Source organism: Sabethes cyaneus, chromosome 3 (assembly GCF_943734655.1).
Source record: "Sabethes cyaneus chromosome 3, idSabCyanKW18_F2, whole genome shotgun sequence".
NCBI classification, from domain to species: Eukaryota; Metazoa; Arthropoda; class Insecta; order Diptera; family Culicidae; genus Sabethes; species Sabethes cyaneus.
In genome coordinates this window covers 59,425,476-59,439,858 of record NC_071355.1, presented here as the reverse complement: position 1 = coordinate 59,439,858, position 14,383 = coordinate 59,425,476, and the positions used below count along the sequence as shown (strand labels likewise).

The 14,383-nt window shown below is 39.3% G+C and overlaps 2 protein-coding genes across 2 annotated transcripts; both read right to left on the bottom strand.

The window, feature by feature from the left end:
* Positions 1-3,296: 3,296 nt before the first annotated feature.
* LOC128744721 (myotubularin-related protein 9) lies at positions 3,297-10,756 on the bottom strand. Its single transcript, XM_053841913.1, has 4 exons — positions 10,447-10,756; positions 10,008-10,310; positions 8,893-9,824; positions 3,297-4,922 (listed from the first exon to the last, which is right to left on the bottom strand). The coding sequence occupies exons 2-4, from the start codon at positions 10,155-10,157 to the stop codon at positions 4,283-4,285; spliced, it is 1,722 nt and encodes a 573-aa protein (XP_053697888.1). The 5' UTR covers positions 10,158-10,310; positions 10,447-10,756; the 3' UTR covers positions 3,297-4,282.
* Positions 10,757-12,614: 1,858 nt separating this feature from the next.
* LOC128744722 (peptidyl-prolyl cis-trans isomerase D) lies at positions 12,615-14,130 on the bottom strand. Its single transcript, XM_053841915.1, has 4 exons — positions 13,916-14,130; positions 13,606-13,850; positions 13,235-13,552; positions 12,615-13,170 (listed from the first exon to the last, which is right to left on the bottom strand). Exons 1-4 carry the CDS (start codon positions 13,995-13,997, stop codon positions 12,700-12,702), a joined length of 1,116 nt encoding a protein of 371 aa, XP_053697890.1. The 5' UTR covers positions 13,998-14,130; the 3' UTR covers positions 12,615-12,699.
* Positions 14,131-14,383: the final 253 nt, after the last annotated feature.

Genomic DNA, 14,383 nt, shown 5'->3' with positions numbered 1-14,383 from the left:
GATAGAATAGAGCGAATAGAGGATAGGGCCAAAGGACAAAACTTTTTGTAATATGGAGAAATAAAGTATTCGGTGATTAACTATCCGACCCTTCAGGTCGGTACGACGAAATAGAAATAGAACGACGTTTTTATTTCAGTAAGCGGCAGGAGCCCCTAAGGCCCCTAAGTCAGTCAGTTCTTATTGAACCTCTATCGGTAAAAGTAATATAATAACGTTAATATCAATCAGAAAATATTGTTTTAATCCTTTGTTATGGACTTTTTCCAATCGGTTTTGTGGACCTCGAACAAAGACCCCAAATAGACAAATTTAGACAAGTGAAGATAACAGCAGTCACAGAAAACCCATGCTTGATAATACCTGGGATGAACAAGACAGGTTGATATTCAGCCTTGGCAGTCGCTTCTTGCAACATACTTAATAGAAATCACGCTGGCTGGAACAGTTCAAGTACAAGTCGTCGAGCAGCAGTCAAGCGGTTGAGAATCGTACAGTCAGTTCCGTCAAGAGAGTCGTCTTGCCTGAAAGTAATAAAATGCAGTTTAGAACTGTGCATTACTGTGAGAATTCGCAGAAAGGCTTGTGTTTGAGATATCAATTCAAAAGTTGGGGCAACTATGCGTTATGTTGTTCGACTGCTAAAACAATTAATTAGATAACGAAAGTTGGATTATACCGAGTCACAAGAAAGCACGAAAGACATTGCCACGGATCCAGAAACATTACGAAATAAGACAAATAAATATAAACCATGTTATAGCAAACAACAGACTTCTATCGTTGGAACGTACCTTTGTGGGAACAAAAAGCTCGAATAAGCTAAACCAAAAATTGGGACTAAACTCCAGCTTATGCACGGATTTTCCTCCGCACAATTGATAGCCTGGTTTTTCTTCACTGTCAGTCAGCATAAGCACTTTGCCAAGGTCGCGCGGTCCAGTTAAAGTAGAAAATGCGCAGGTTGTTTGCTTCGCGATGAAAAACAACAAAGAAAGCAAGAAAACGGGGTAGATTTAGGAATGACAATTGTAGCATTGATAGAACAGGGTCGCCATAGTCAGGGTCGCAGGATAAGATTCAATGTGATACAGTGCAATAAAGAATTCAGTTTCGATGTGTTGGCCTGAGAGGTCGACCGGAGCTCAAGCTGGGTTTTATTCCAGTTTTATCGTAGAATTCGAAGGCGTCCCATAAGGCACCTTCACAGACACAAGATTCGTCTCTAGAGGGTACTTATAAGAACTCAAAAACACGGAATAAGCTGGAAAGCTAAACGATATATTACGATATGGAAGACTTTTACGAGAGAAATGGGCAATAAAGTTCGCAGAGTGACGAGTTTCGCAGCGGTAGTATGAAAATAAGTGCATTATAAGCTTATAAGCTAACATTTTGACAGAAAGACAGATAAAAATCTGCACAAGTTAAATAGTATAGATCTTTTTTAAAGTTATAACTAAAGCCAATCTGGGTATGAATTGTAGAGTGGTTCGACTTTTGACCGGTGTGTCGGAAATGGTAACAAAGCAGTGAAGACATTATAGTAAAGCGTCAATCACTGGAAAAGGAAATTTATCTGTTCAGGAATTTTGCTTGTTTCCGGCTGTTGAATGTTTGCCTTGTCCAGCATGCAGAGGACACCAAATAACTAATAGATGCTGTATATTCAACTAACTGCACAACGATAACAATAACAGAGACAATTACAATAATAACCACAACAGGAACAATTATCGTAATATTAAATCATAATAATTATTTCAGAGACACTCAGCAGCTCATAAGGGGGAGGAGATGTAGCAACCTCCTTACCCTCTAGCGAAAATCTTTTTTAATCTCGCCTGGATCCGAAAGATTAAACTCCGGTCAAGTGAGGCTAAATTGAATCAGCCGCGACGATCGCCAGTAACATCGGCACAAAGGAGTATAAAACATTTCCATTCGCTGTTTACTACTCTAGACCTGGCTTCAGGATTTCATCAAATTTCAATGGACGAATATGATACACAAAATCTTCAGTTTCAAGTAAAAATGGGTAGACACTTTAAAGAACAATAAATGCGGTTCTTGTAAGCCTGACTGGAGTGATCTGTTAATGTCGACGGCCCGCTGATAAGCTAAACTCAATTTGAAGCCAGCCGGATTCAATAACAAAATTTATACCGGCAACCAACTGAACAAATAAAAGACTAATAAAAGATTTGTATTGACTTACCAAAGAATCCAGTTTTTTACGAGCCATAATGGCGGACGCGTTCGCAATATTTGAACAGCATAAAAAGCTGGATACGTTAGCATGAAAAATATGTGCGAAAGCAAAAATAAGGAGACGTTGAGCTCCGAAAGTTTTTTTTAAGGAAACACGAAAAAAATGACGAAAGGAACAAACGGAAAAGCTAAGCGTCTTTTTATGCAGGTTTTTCCATTCCTATTCCAGGTTGCTTGATGTCAGGATCACCATTAGGCCACCTCCGCACACCTACGTCACGAGAGGACGTCATTTATATATGCTAAGCTACACCTACAAAACATAAAAAACTGGAATATCTAAAGTTAATAACGAGTCGCATCTCATGTTCAATACTAGCAAGAATTTCTCTTCCCACATTTGCAATCAGCATTTTGAAACTTTACTATTTTATTAAAGCAAAGCGCCGGTGAGCCGGTTCAAATATTAAACGGAGAATAACCTAAAGCTCACGATGAGCTTCCGGCAACAATCCAATATTATCAACCACGAGGGCAATTTTGACGTTCAGGAATTTGCAATATCAGACGATTGTTGAACCAGGAGGTCCAACACTTAAACTTATTGGGAATAAAGTTATCGTGGCACTCGAGGTAATCACCATGGCATACTGTTACTGCAATATGCTGCGACATATTTTTTGATGACTTGTTATTATAAAAGTTTCATTGCGCGATCGGTATAGGTTCGATCGCTGAATTAGCATAAGTACCATACAGACAGGTAGCATTAAGTTGAATTTTATACAATGAATTCGATTCAACTTGGCTCTCCAACCGTAAGTTAAAAAAAGCGTATAACCATCTCGTCTGTAACTTGAAAGAATTGAAATGAATGCTAGTTGCTACTCGATCAATGGTAAAGTTGAAATCGCTTAGTATGGTGCCAATGCCTAGTTATCACTCCAGACAACCAAGATGTTAACTGAAGAGATCAAAGAAAATAAAGAATTAAGAAATTGATCAGCTTGCAATTTCCAAAATGAAAGTCTTTCTAAAGTAAAACAAACTGCTTAACAGGAATGATATAGAAAAATGACAGTAGAGTTATTAGTCTCAAACAAATGCATACATTACAACATAGAAGAACAGGAAAATACTAAAATGATGTTTAACTAAAATTTACCAGAACACCACGAAGGATAATCGATGACATAACGCGTTACTATAATGGCATAATATGCTATCTATGATTTTATACAACTCCGTTCAAAATTGTTAAGAATCGAATTTCTACCAAACATTAGATTGAACTCTTGGGGCACGGAGAGACGAAAATTGTCCAATTTTTAAAATGCGTGGACAATTGGACATAGGTCACATTAAGGTAATTTTGTCTACGCTCAATTAACCATAAATAGTAACTAACAGGTAAAAAGTCTCTGCATGACAGGTAGATATTCATTCCCAATTGTGTTTTTAAATTGAAACTTATTTCCACAATTACTTTTAAACACCGCTCAAGATTTAACTTTCCGCTCATCTAACACTCATTAAAACTCCGCGAATGTGTACTTAAAATCTATCACTCAATAAAATTGTAACTTATCATCAACTAGGTATTTATCAAATGACTAGTGTTTAATAAACTGCTGCGTTGAACAGATCGTTTAACTGAGCAACTTTCTTAACAACAAAACAACGCATATGAATGGTACTGTGGGTGCTGACATGCATACGGTAAAGGTATAAAATGGCAATTGGTGGGTAGATTCAACTACCTCAGAGGGCACTGATTTTCCTATCCTAATACGATAATTGCGATTAGCCTGTGTACTAGTATGTATACTCAGCTTGCATTACCTTTTTACTGAGCCGTAGGACTTAACATTAGCCAAATTGACGCTTGAAATGTTTCGTTCAGTAAGTTCGATTTAGTTTTTTTTTGTCTTTCTGCTGGGGTTTTTGATTAGTGTCATGTGTTTGCATAAAATTTTTCGGGAATGTCACGTTTCGCGATTAAAATATGTATGTCTTTGTTGACGCTACGGAGAGAAGGTTTCTTCTTCCCGGCATCATCGGTTATTGTGATCTACTTACGGTCAACGATTTCGTTATCGTCGTAATCCTCCTCTTCAGGCACGAACGCTTCACCATCCAGCAGCTTTAGCTGCTGATATTCGCGCTGCAATTCGGCCAGTTCCCGGCGCAGCTTTTTCGCCCGTTTCTCCAGCTCCTTCTCGTCGCTGATGATCGCCCGCATACGGTCTCGGGTGGCCTGCGATTGGCTCTGATCGATCACCCAACGGGTGTACATCTCCGACCAGAGAATAATACTGAGCGGTGCCACCGAAGGCCAGATTATCGAAGCATTCGGAACGTACATCGGGTTGAGCAAGGTGTCGATTATCTCCGGTCGGTTTATGTAACTCCACAAACTGGTCGTACGTTCCCGTACCCGCAGTTCACTGCGTTCGCGTTCCGAATCTCCCAGAAAAGTGCCATACTGGCTGCAGTAGCTATGCTCGAACAACATTATCAGATAACGTGAGTCGAACTCGAAGCTACAGGGAAACTGATTGTACAGTTGAAAGACACAGTCCAAAAAGAGGACAAACGTTGCGCTAGAAGTTTTGTGTCGCTGCGCCGACGGAGTGTAGCACGAGTGCTTGTGACGAGTCGAGAAAGGATAGCCACCCTGCAGCCACTCCCGTTCGATTAAGGCTTGCAGTCTGAAAGAAAACGTAGACGGAACATTTATTAGAGTCATTGTGGATTACACAGCCTAGGAATGATCATTGACTATGGCAAGTGGCAACGACCGTTTGTTAAGGAGGACCGAAAAATTAGGACAAAAAGTAATGAAACATTAAATTTTATTGACGGTACTCTACGGGAAAAGGCAAGTGTTAGGGGCACTACGCGTCTGCCTAACAGATCAATGCAGTGACAAACACTCCTGCTCATTTAACCCTCTAACGGGCAACACCGTGAAAACGATGTGATCAAGCTAATGACTATTTTATCATGAAAGTACACATAAAAAAACCTTAAGTTCTGATTTTCATGCAAAAATAATTATCTGGAGGAGCGCCAGGTAAGAAAAAGTCCAATTTCTCTTTTCCTTTTTTCATGTCTAATGCTCTGCCCAGATATTTTTTCGATTCAGATATATTACAAAATTAAAATAATGCATTAAATTTACTCATAGAAATTCTTTGTAGGTCAATCATTTTGCTCTAGATGTCCTTTTCCTTCAAAAGTTAAAAAGGTTAATATTCGCGCATTAATTTTTTTCGGAATTTTTCGGAATTTTGGTTTTTGAAAGATGATAACTTTTGAACGCATGGTCAGAATGTTATGATATTAGTATGTATCAAAATGTCAAGAAATTTGCTCTGAACACATATTGCCAATTAAAAACAAATTTCGTATGCGACTCTGGAGCTTTAAAAGCGAAGGTCGTCTACAGACGGTCTTACCCGTTAAAGGGTTAACGTCGGTGACAGCCGAACGTCACAATTATACCACGATACATTATACCCCATTTTGTTCACTTAATCCATTCTTATACACGAGGCAAAGAAGGAAGAGGTTACGAATCTCAGTTTCTAATAATAGTTATACTTAAAAGTTTACTTGTTAGCAGACAGAATAGTAGTTAAATAGAAGAGACCAAAATTGTAAGGCATTTAATACATTTATATAAAATCTAATACTAATTGAATTTAATAAATTGTAGCTTTAAAACTGTGTCAAACATATCTGCGACGCTGTTAAAAGGTGGCCCGAAACTATCCCCAACAAATCTTTAAAGAATTTTGCCATTGTTCGGAGTACAATGCCTGAGCCAAAACGGTTCGATTGCCGCAATTACAGCCTGGCCAATAATATCGACCATATGGTCCAGTGCGAAGGCGAATGTGGTGGATGGTATCACTATGGATGTGTGGGGTTCGACGACGGGTGAAAGAGGAACATTGGAAGTGTACCAATTGTACCGGGAGTGACGCGTCTAAGAATCCTACGATAACGAGTTCCGCAACCATTCTAACCTCAACCAGTGAACCAGCACCAACCGCACGCAAGGAAACGGTTGTGTCTGACCCAATGGCAGAGCGGACGAAACTTAACCTTGAGCTACTGAAAGAACAACAGGCATTATTTGTTCTATGTGAGATGGAATTAGAGCGCAAAATGGAGTACGAAAAAAGGAAGCTGCAAATGGAGAAGGAGGCATGGCGAATGCGATGTGACCTGTTGGCGGGCCAGTACGCAGGAGTCAGAAACCAGGCAATCGATATGGCTTCGAGTTCGACAAGAAACCCGCTACCCTCGCAGTTTATCGCCGCGTCCGCCCAACGTACCCCGTTGCCCGGCAATTTGGTTAGTGACCAACTCCTACTCAAGCGTTGCCGGCTACCATAAGTACTATAGTTTTGTTTGGAACAAATGTAAGTCAAAATAACAATTTTCAAGGCTTAGCCAATCAAATACATGTAGGGTTAGGACAGACACAGTTTTGGTATAGGGTCAGTTCATCCGCATGTGAATCAGACAAACACAAGAAAAATTTTCTTACAGTTTGTGAAAAATTATTTAATATAACGAATTGTGACAAACAAGTTATGTAGATGGAGTTACTGGCCTCAACCGTTACTGAAATCGGTCCGAATTTACGCTCGTGCATACGGTAGTGACTTTTGCGGTTTATGAAATCCTGCCAACCCAAAGCCTAGCTTTCGAAGAGGTCTTCAAACTGTCTTTCAAATTTGATTTAATGGAACGAACGGAGAAGCAAATGCCGGTGAGGTCGTTTTATAACTTGACTTGTTTATCTATTTGATTTTTCTGCATTCATAGATTTTATTATTCCTAAATTTTATTCTTTTACTAAATAATTAAAATGATGCCAATATATATTCAGTAGGTAGGTAGATGGAATGTATCTACTTTCAGAGAGCGAAAAAAGGCGCTATAACCTTGGCCTATTGCAGCCTGACTTTGGTTAATGCCATAAGTTCATCCCCGAGGGTCCGGAGTATCACTTAACCTTTATTAGCAAAGATACTCCCAACGAAACAAATTTATAGTTAATCAGAAACGGTTGGTACGAGACGTCCCTGTCTCTTCTTCCCCTGTTGATTTTGAAATGTATGTATGTATTCACACAAGATTTATTTCTTATAATCGTCTTTGCGGCAGTACTTCACAGTTGGCCTGGCCGATTAAACATTTGCAATATATCTCTGATATTTTGATATCAGATATGATAAATTAAAACCGAACGAAAAAGTTCTCGTCGCAAATTATAAAAGATGTCCAAAGCTATACTTTTACAGATCGATGCACTTAACGATTTCTAACTCCTTTTTTTCTTTTGAATTAAACTGTTGTACACTGAATAATGATACTACATGAACTAAGCATATTTTAATAAAACTTCCAAATAAAACTTGCGCTTTAACAATATATATTTGTAAATGGATCAATTGTGCCTAAATTGGGGATCAAGTCTCCCGCATATTTTGAATATGTACAATTTTCGGTACTTTCCAAAATATCCCATATCTTTTGCTTAGCGCTACGTATCACTAACTAATAAATTGTGGGTAGTAAGCTGTATTGTAAACTCCCGAAAAATTGAAAACCAAGGTTTTTTTTCTAGTGGACTTTTGAGAAATATACATAAAACAAAATGGGGATCAAGTCTCCCTTATTTCCCCTATGTATGACCGCATTTCAAGGTCAAAACTAAAAAACTTGAGATTAGTCTATGAGACAGTACCGTCAAATGAATGTGAATTGAGTCAAGGTGATTGTGCCATCACTGGAAACGACATCAAGCAAATAATTCATTTTTTAAACATGTGCCCATCCTGCCCCATGGGAGGGGGGGTTTAATTTCATTTTGCAACAAGTGACACCGCACTTAAGTACCGAGTTCGGTAAAATTTTACTGAAATCTGAGCAGCTGAACATTCGGTAAATATTTTACGAACCCAAACATAACCGTAAACGTCGATTGGCACCACCAATTTTTTTTTCGAACATTCCGCGCTTCAGATTGGGCTAAAAATTGTCCCGAACTATTACAGTGTTATATTTTTTCATCTTTTCATATACCTAACTTTAAATATTTAAAATTTAAATTGTATAGGAAATTAAGATGTATAATGAAACAACATTTAACATTAATATTTAATAAGTAGATCAAATGACACTGGACAAGTTTACAATCAGCTTGCAAGCTCGCTGCCAGCAGCCAGCAAATTCGCCTCAAGTAATTTAGGCTTTAGAAAAATATTTTCCGCAATCTCAATTTCCAAGATGGCAGTCTATCTCTACACAATAAATTTTTATTCTATTGAATATGTTGACCAATTCAACAACCTAGAGATTTTGAATATTCTGGGGATAACCATTATTTCATGCCTTTTAAAGTTTATTACTAAGAAAAAATTGACGCAGAATTTACATTTAGATTTACAATGCATTTTTGGATGAAAACTTTTAGGGGCATTTAGCACATTTTATTCCACTTTTAGAGGACAAAAATTGTTACATTCAAAAACATTACTATAGTTGATATTCAATAAACTTTTGAAAGATCAAAATTTCAAAATAATTTTCAATACATACACTTTAAAGTCTACCAATAGGTGAGCACAAAGATAATCATAAAATTATGTTTCCACTTACCCTTTTATTGTCCGACAGTCTGGATTTAGAATAATCTGCGCCACCGATGTAATTACCAGCGGTATATCAAGACCTTTTCCACCGTGAACCGCAACCGGTACCGTCTCCAGAGCAAGGCACTGCGCTACAACGCAGGAAACGTTAATCGCGTTCAACACGTAGCTGAGCCAGCCGGAATTCTCCAACCGCGACAGCCACCGATCTGTGCTAGAGTTAACGTCGTTGCACGCTTCCATCAATTTCACAAAACTATCTAAAAGTGCCGAAATAGATGCCAGCGCTCCAACAGGCCGGCTGTAAACTCTCCACTGCGGATAGTGAGGTTCGACTTCGGTGTTGGTGCTTTTACTCTTACCCCACGTGTCGAAGATGCAACCTTTTTTGCCGCCCGGCTCGACCGCGGCGTTCAGAATGGCTTCATCCGCTCGGCACCGCTTTACTCCTGGGCCGGACAGAGGCTGCGAGCACCGAAACAACACGGCACCGTTTGTATGTTTGTAGGCTAACAGCGGAAACCGGCCGCCATCACGAAAGGCAGCAGACTGAATGATTTGCTCGTCCGATATAGACTTTTGCACTACCAATCGAGACCCGTAGGATGGGCACACACGAAAGTCCTGATTCACACTGGTTAATCGCCATTCATCAGTGGCGAGTAGCTTAGCAAACTCAGTCTCTACTGAGTATTCCGTATGACCATCCTGCATCACGTTGTACATAGGAATATAGAAGAAAGGATAGAGTTTCTTCGTTTCCTCCAGATTCGACAACTGCTCAATGGAGTTAGAAACGTTAAAATATTCTTGCGGAGAACTGATCTTTAGCTGAATGATCCGCAGATCTTTGCACTTCAGAATTATTGTTCCGCCCTCCAAGACGTTGTTGATAACGCACGGTTTGCGTTCAACAATATCGACATTCTGATGCAGAAGCTAAAAAAAAAAGAGAAAACCGTGCTATATTATTGCAGAAACAAAGAAAATTCGTATGAAAGCATCCATATTTTTAACAAGAGAACATTACACAAAAGTTTGATAATAGCACCAAATCTGGTTATTCGAAAATGTCTTTTTCTAGTTAACCATATGCTAGTAACTGGTGGCAACAGAACTTACCCACAGCTCACGCGCTCCTTCCCGTCGAGTGCTCAGTATCAAATGATGGCCGGTAATGCAAAGCGTTCCGTCAATTTGTTCACGCTTAAGCTGCTCGTACAGCAAAACACCATCCAGTTTGGGTGTTCGTATCAATTCGGCGAATTCCATTGTTGCAACTCAACAATATGCCTAGCTTTGCACTTACTGTTGCTTTTCGTGCAGGATAATGGCCTTTCAAGCGGCCAAACTCGTCAGCCCAAAGTTAAGTCAGCGAAACCTGGCCATCGCTAATTGTCGTCCGATAGCCTATCGAAGTTATTGCTAAGGGTCAAATTCGAACAACGCACTAGTTAATTTGATTATTCAGTGCCTTTTTTGCGGCCATCACAGCCATTTTGTCATATGTGGAAATAATATCAGACTGATATTTTTTGCAAAACATCGAATCCCAACTTACCAGGTTGCACGTTGAACCAATCGCTTTCGATATGCTCTTATCGAGATTGACTTGCAACCAGATTTCAAACGATAATAACGAAATTTTGTCAAACTCCTTCAGACTGCATGCTCTACGTCATCACTTTATGGCTCAATACTAAGCAGCAACAGACCGAATTGAATATGAACCGCAAACGACACTGCTCCTACCTCCTAGACTGCCACTAAGCAGAAAACAAACTTAACAGGTCGATTCATGACTTTCGCTGATATCGCAGGCAAAACTAATTTGCAATGAAACTCTACTCGAGTAGCACAGCTGTGAAACCGAAAATTGCTTGTTGCGCTTTCAGAAAGCCTATTGCTATCATTAAATAGAACAACTTTTGCTTATCGAAACATTCACTGCCTAATCGTAGATGACGTACAAAATGCACAGAATACACATTTAAAATGCAGTTTGAAAATGCAAATCGATATGTGGCAGCTGCTTTGACTGTGTGTGAGTGATTTGTTTACGTTATTTTAGGACGAATTCTGACAGCCGGCTGCTCTCAAGGGGAGAGCCAATCGTATTTTAATTACAGTGTAATAGAGGTAATACCACAGAGAACAGACTAACACCTAACAGGCTGGAAGAAAGTAATCGATTTTTGGTGTGTCAAACCTGCCGGTGGCACCGTCAAAAAGTAGTTTGATAAACGCATCAAAATGAAATATATGTTCCGTTACCAATATAACTTTATGCTGGAGTTACATATAAGCGATGGTTGCGACATCATGTTTTAGTTTGCTCGAGTTTCCTTCTGATATCCATGTGCATTATTTAAACTTGTCACAGCCAAAGATTTCATCAACAGTATAAAGTGCTTGTTAAGCTAAAACGAAAGAAATCATTAGAATGACATATTAGGCTTACCTGCTAACAAGCCCATGTGGCACAGCCGTCTACCAAAATCGCGGCTTTGAAATCAGGCAGCCGGGAATCACGCAGCATCGTACCTTCTAAGTACCTTAGCTACTCGTGGCTACTCAATAGAGCATTACCGGATATGGCCACGTGGAGGCGCTAGGCTGGGGCTTGAGATGGCAAGAGCTATGTTGGTCGCTTTCTTGTTTGCCTTCCCAATTTCATACCGTATTGTTCATTGCTTGAACATATAAGTATTAAAGTTAGTAGAGGCACTAAACCATGCGAAAAATTTTACATTCATTTGTAATTCTATCTTGCATGTATACAGCAGTATTTAGAATGCACAGGTTAATGCTCCTGAATATATGATCAAATTATAACTTATTATTACAATCATCTGCATAATTGGCAATCATGAGTTGTATATGAGGACACGTACTACAGTAAAATAGTTTACTTCGTTTTGACATAATTTAATCACAGAGAACAGACTACCAGGTAATCGACAAAAAGTGTGTAAAAGGTTTTTATGTAATCTACGAGTAATCCTTCAATAGAGCACCCCTCGAGCAGTAAGTGGCAAACTAAATTTTGATGTCGCTGCCATCGCTGCTATGTAACTCCAGCACAAAGAAATATTGATAAAGGTACATGGAAATTTTTTGATGCGTTTGGCAAACTATTTCTGGAGGGCGCTACCGACAGATTTTACACACAAAAAATCGATTACCTCCTTCGAGCCTGTTAATTTGTTTTCTGTGCTTTAATCACTATATGCAATTCCAATGTGATATTGACATGCATACGACTTAATGTGATCTTTCTATTACGGTCTTGTGTTACCTGGGGTAATCTTGTTGCTACTGGTAGTGGTCAATCCACAGCAACCAGTTGGTTCATCTTTGTATCGTGTGTTCTCGGAGACCATATAGCAGTCGTGAAGATTTCTTTCAATTAGTGCAAAAATATTCAAAATTCATCAGAAAATCGCTGAGATTAGCGCTTAAAACCGCAAATGGTTTTTGGAATGACACCTTGACACCATAGCTCCTTGTCTCATAAGACGTAGGTCTGCATATTTAGATGCCGGTTGAGCTATACAAGGATTTTTTAGTTTTTCTGGATAATTTGGAACCTCGTGGTGGCAATTGCTATGATATTTCCATTTTTTTTAGAAGTTGGTTACGAAACTGCTCTAGAATGTCTCTGGTTCGGATTTATATTTGTGAAAATTTTTAACAAAATTTGGGAAAGTTCAAACAAAATTTCGTACATAACATTTAATGCCACATTCATAGACACCCATACTTTGTCAACTAACAATAATATTTTCTACAACTAAGAGGTAGGTTCGAAAATCTACTTAAACATATTCGACAACGCAATCCTCTGCTGCGCTCTGTAATCACCCAGATTGCTCTTAGCCCTTGTATACTCGTTAAGAATCAGCTTATCGTTGGGTATACGTTCCACCACCTGTCTGAGGTCGTCAATTGCCTTTTCGTAATTTTTTAGTTTATTGTGTGCTATACCTCGCCGGAACAGAGCCTTGGAGTTGCCCGGGTCGATACCCAATGCCGCAGTGCATGCGTGCACTGCATCTTCGTTGAGGTTCAGCTTAAGCTGTACTGCCGCCTGATTCAGGTAATTTACCAGTTGAAATTGCTCCAACTTTGGTCGATCCTCGATAAAGCGAATTTTATTGTTAAAGAAATCGAAATATCGTCCAGCTTTCTTATAACGACGAGCTGCCTCAATCCATCTTTGTTGCTTGAAGAAATAATTTCCAGCCATTTTAATGCAGTTCAATTCGACTAGCATTTCTGAAATCTGATCAAAATATAGGTTTAAATTAGAATGAAAAACAGATGTTAAGCATGTAGATCAGGCATACCGTGAAATCTTTTTCAAATTGGTTCCAATCTTTCGGAAATGGTGGTAATTTATCCTCTGTTTCGTCTTCGTCATTAAGACCCCAATCGGCACCTGGTGCAATCTGGCCGCAGTTCACAATTACAATGTCGTCCGTTGGCTGACCTTCGTCTGTGGTACATCTCTCCATTTCACCGATAACACCTATTCCTCTGATAACATAGCCGACAACTACATTAGTTCCATTCAGATGCGGACACTCGCCAGATGTAATGAAAAACTGTGAGTTGTTTGTGTTTGCTTTGCTCAAGTTTACCATACTAACGGCACCGTCTTCGTGCTGCAAAAATCACTCAATAGTAACAAACTAAGGCGATTATTCAAAAAAGATACCAGCAATGAAAAATTTTCATCTTCGAACGTCTTTCCGTAAATACTTTCACCGCCGGAACCATCGAAATTGACAATATCCCCGCCTTGTGACATGAACAGGGATTTTACTTTATGAAATTTGCTACCTTTGTAGTGCAAACGGATTCCGCTTTTGGAAGTGCCTTTTTCTCCGGTGCAAAGTGCACGAAAGTTTTCTGCAGTCCGCGGAACGACATCGGCACGCAATTCGATAAGTAGCCGTCCAACTGGGAGAGAAAAATAGAACAATTATTCTACGAAAATTTCAACTGAGCAACAACGTTCAGCTTACCGTGCTCTTTGCCAATTTGTATATCTAAAAACACAAGCGGATTATTCGAGCTGTGCACCTTACGATTTAGTGAAATAACCATCTTGAATGCTGCAGGTGAATTGTTAACTCGTCACTTGTTGGTCAGAAGTGGTAAAAATGTTTCTGCGTAAAACTTGCTGCGAAAATTAGCAACTGATGATGGTAAATTAGGCTTAATTACATTTTCCAACAAAACAACTACAGATCACTACTGCACGGCGAAGGCTCGACTCAGCTCGATGATAAGAAAGAAAATGTCAAACAAAGTGCATGCGCGCTGTTTGTTTATCAACACGATGCACGGTGCGAGAGTGTCAATTGACATACCGATGTGATTGCGTCAATTATTGATACACTGAACTAAAGATTGCACTTTCATTTTTTTCCGCGCTCTTTCCGGAACGTCAAGGCCAAGGTCAAGGCACTCGTGTGTCGTGATGTGAATGC

Coding starts and splice junctions, on each gene's coding strand:
- LOC128744721 (XM_053841913.1), bottom strand. CDS start 10,157: ATGGAATTCGCCGAATTGATACGAACACCCAAACTGGATGGTGTTTTG. Junction 9,825..10,007: donor AAGGAGCGCGTGAGCTGTGG/GTAAGTTCTGTT, acceptor TTTTTTTTTTAG/CTTCTGCATCAGAATGTCGA. Junction 4,923..8,892: donor GACTGTCGGACAATAAAAGG/GTAAGTGGAAAC, acceptor GTTTTCTTTCAG/ACTGCAAGCCTTAATCGAAC.
- LOC128744722 (XM_053841915.1), bottom strand. CDS start 13,997: ATGGTTATTTCACTAAATCGTAAGGTGCACAGCTCGAATAATCCGCTT. Junction 13,851..13,915: donor ACAAATTGGCAAAGAGCACG/GTAAGCTGAACG, acceptor TTTCTCTCCCAG/TTGGACGGCTACTTATCGAA. Junction 13,171..13,234: donor AATTTGAAAAAGATTTCACG/GTATGCCTGATC, acceptor TATTTTGATCAG/ATTTCAGAAATGCTAGTCGA.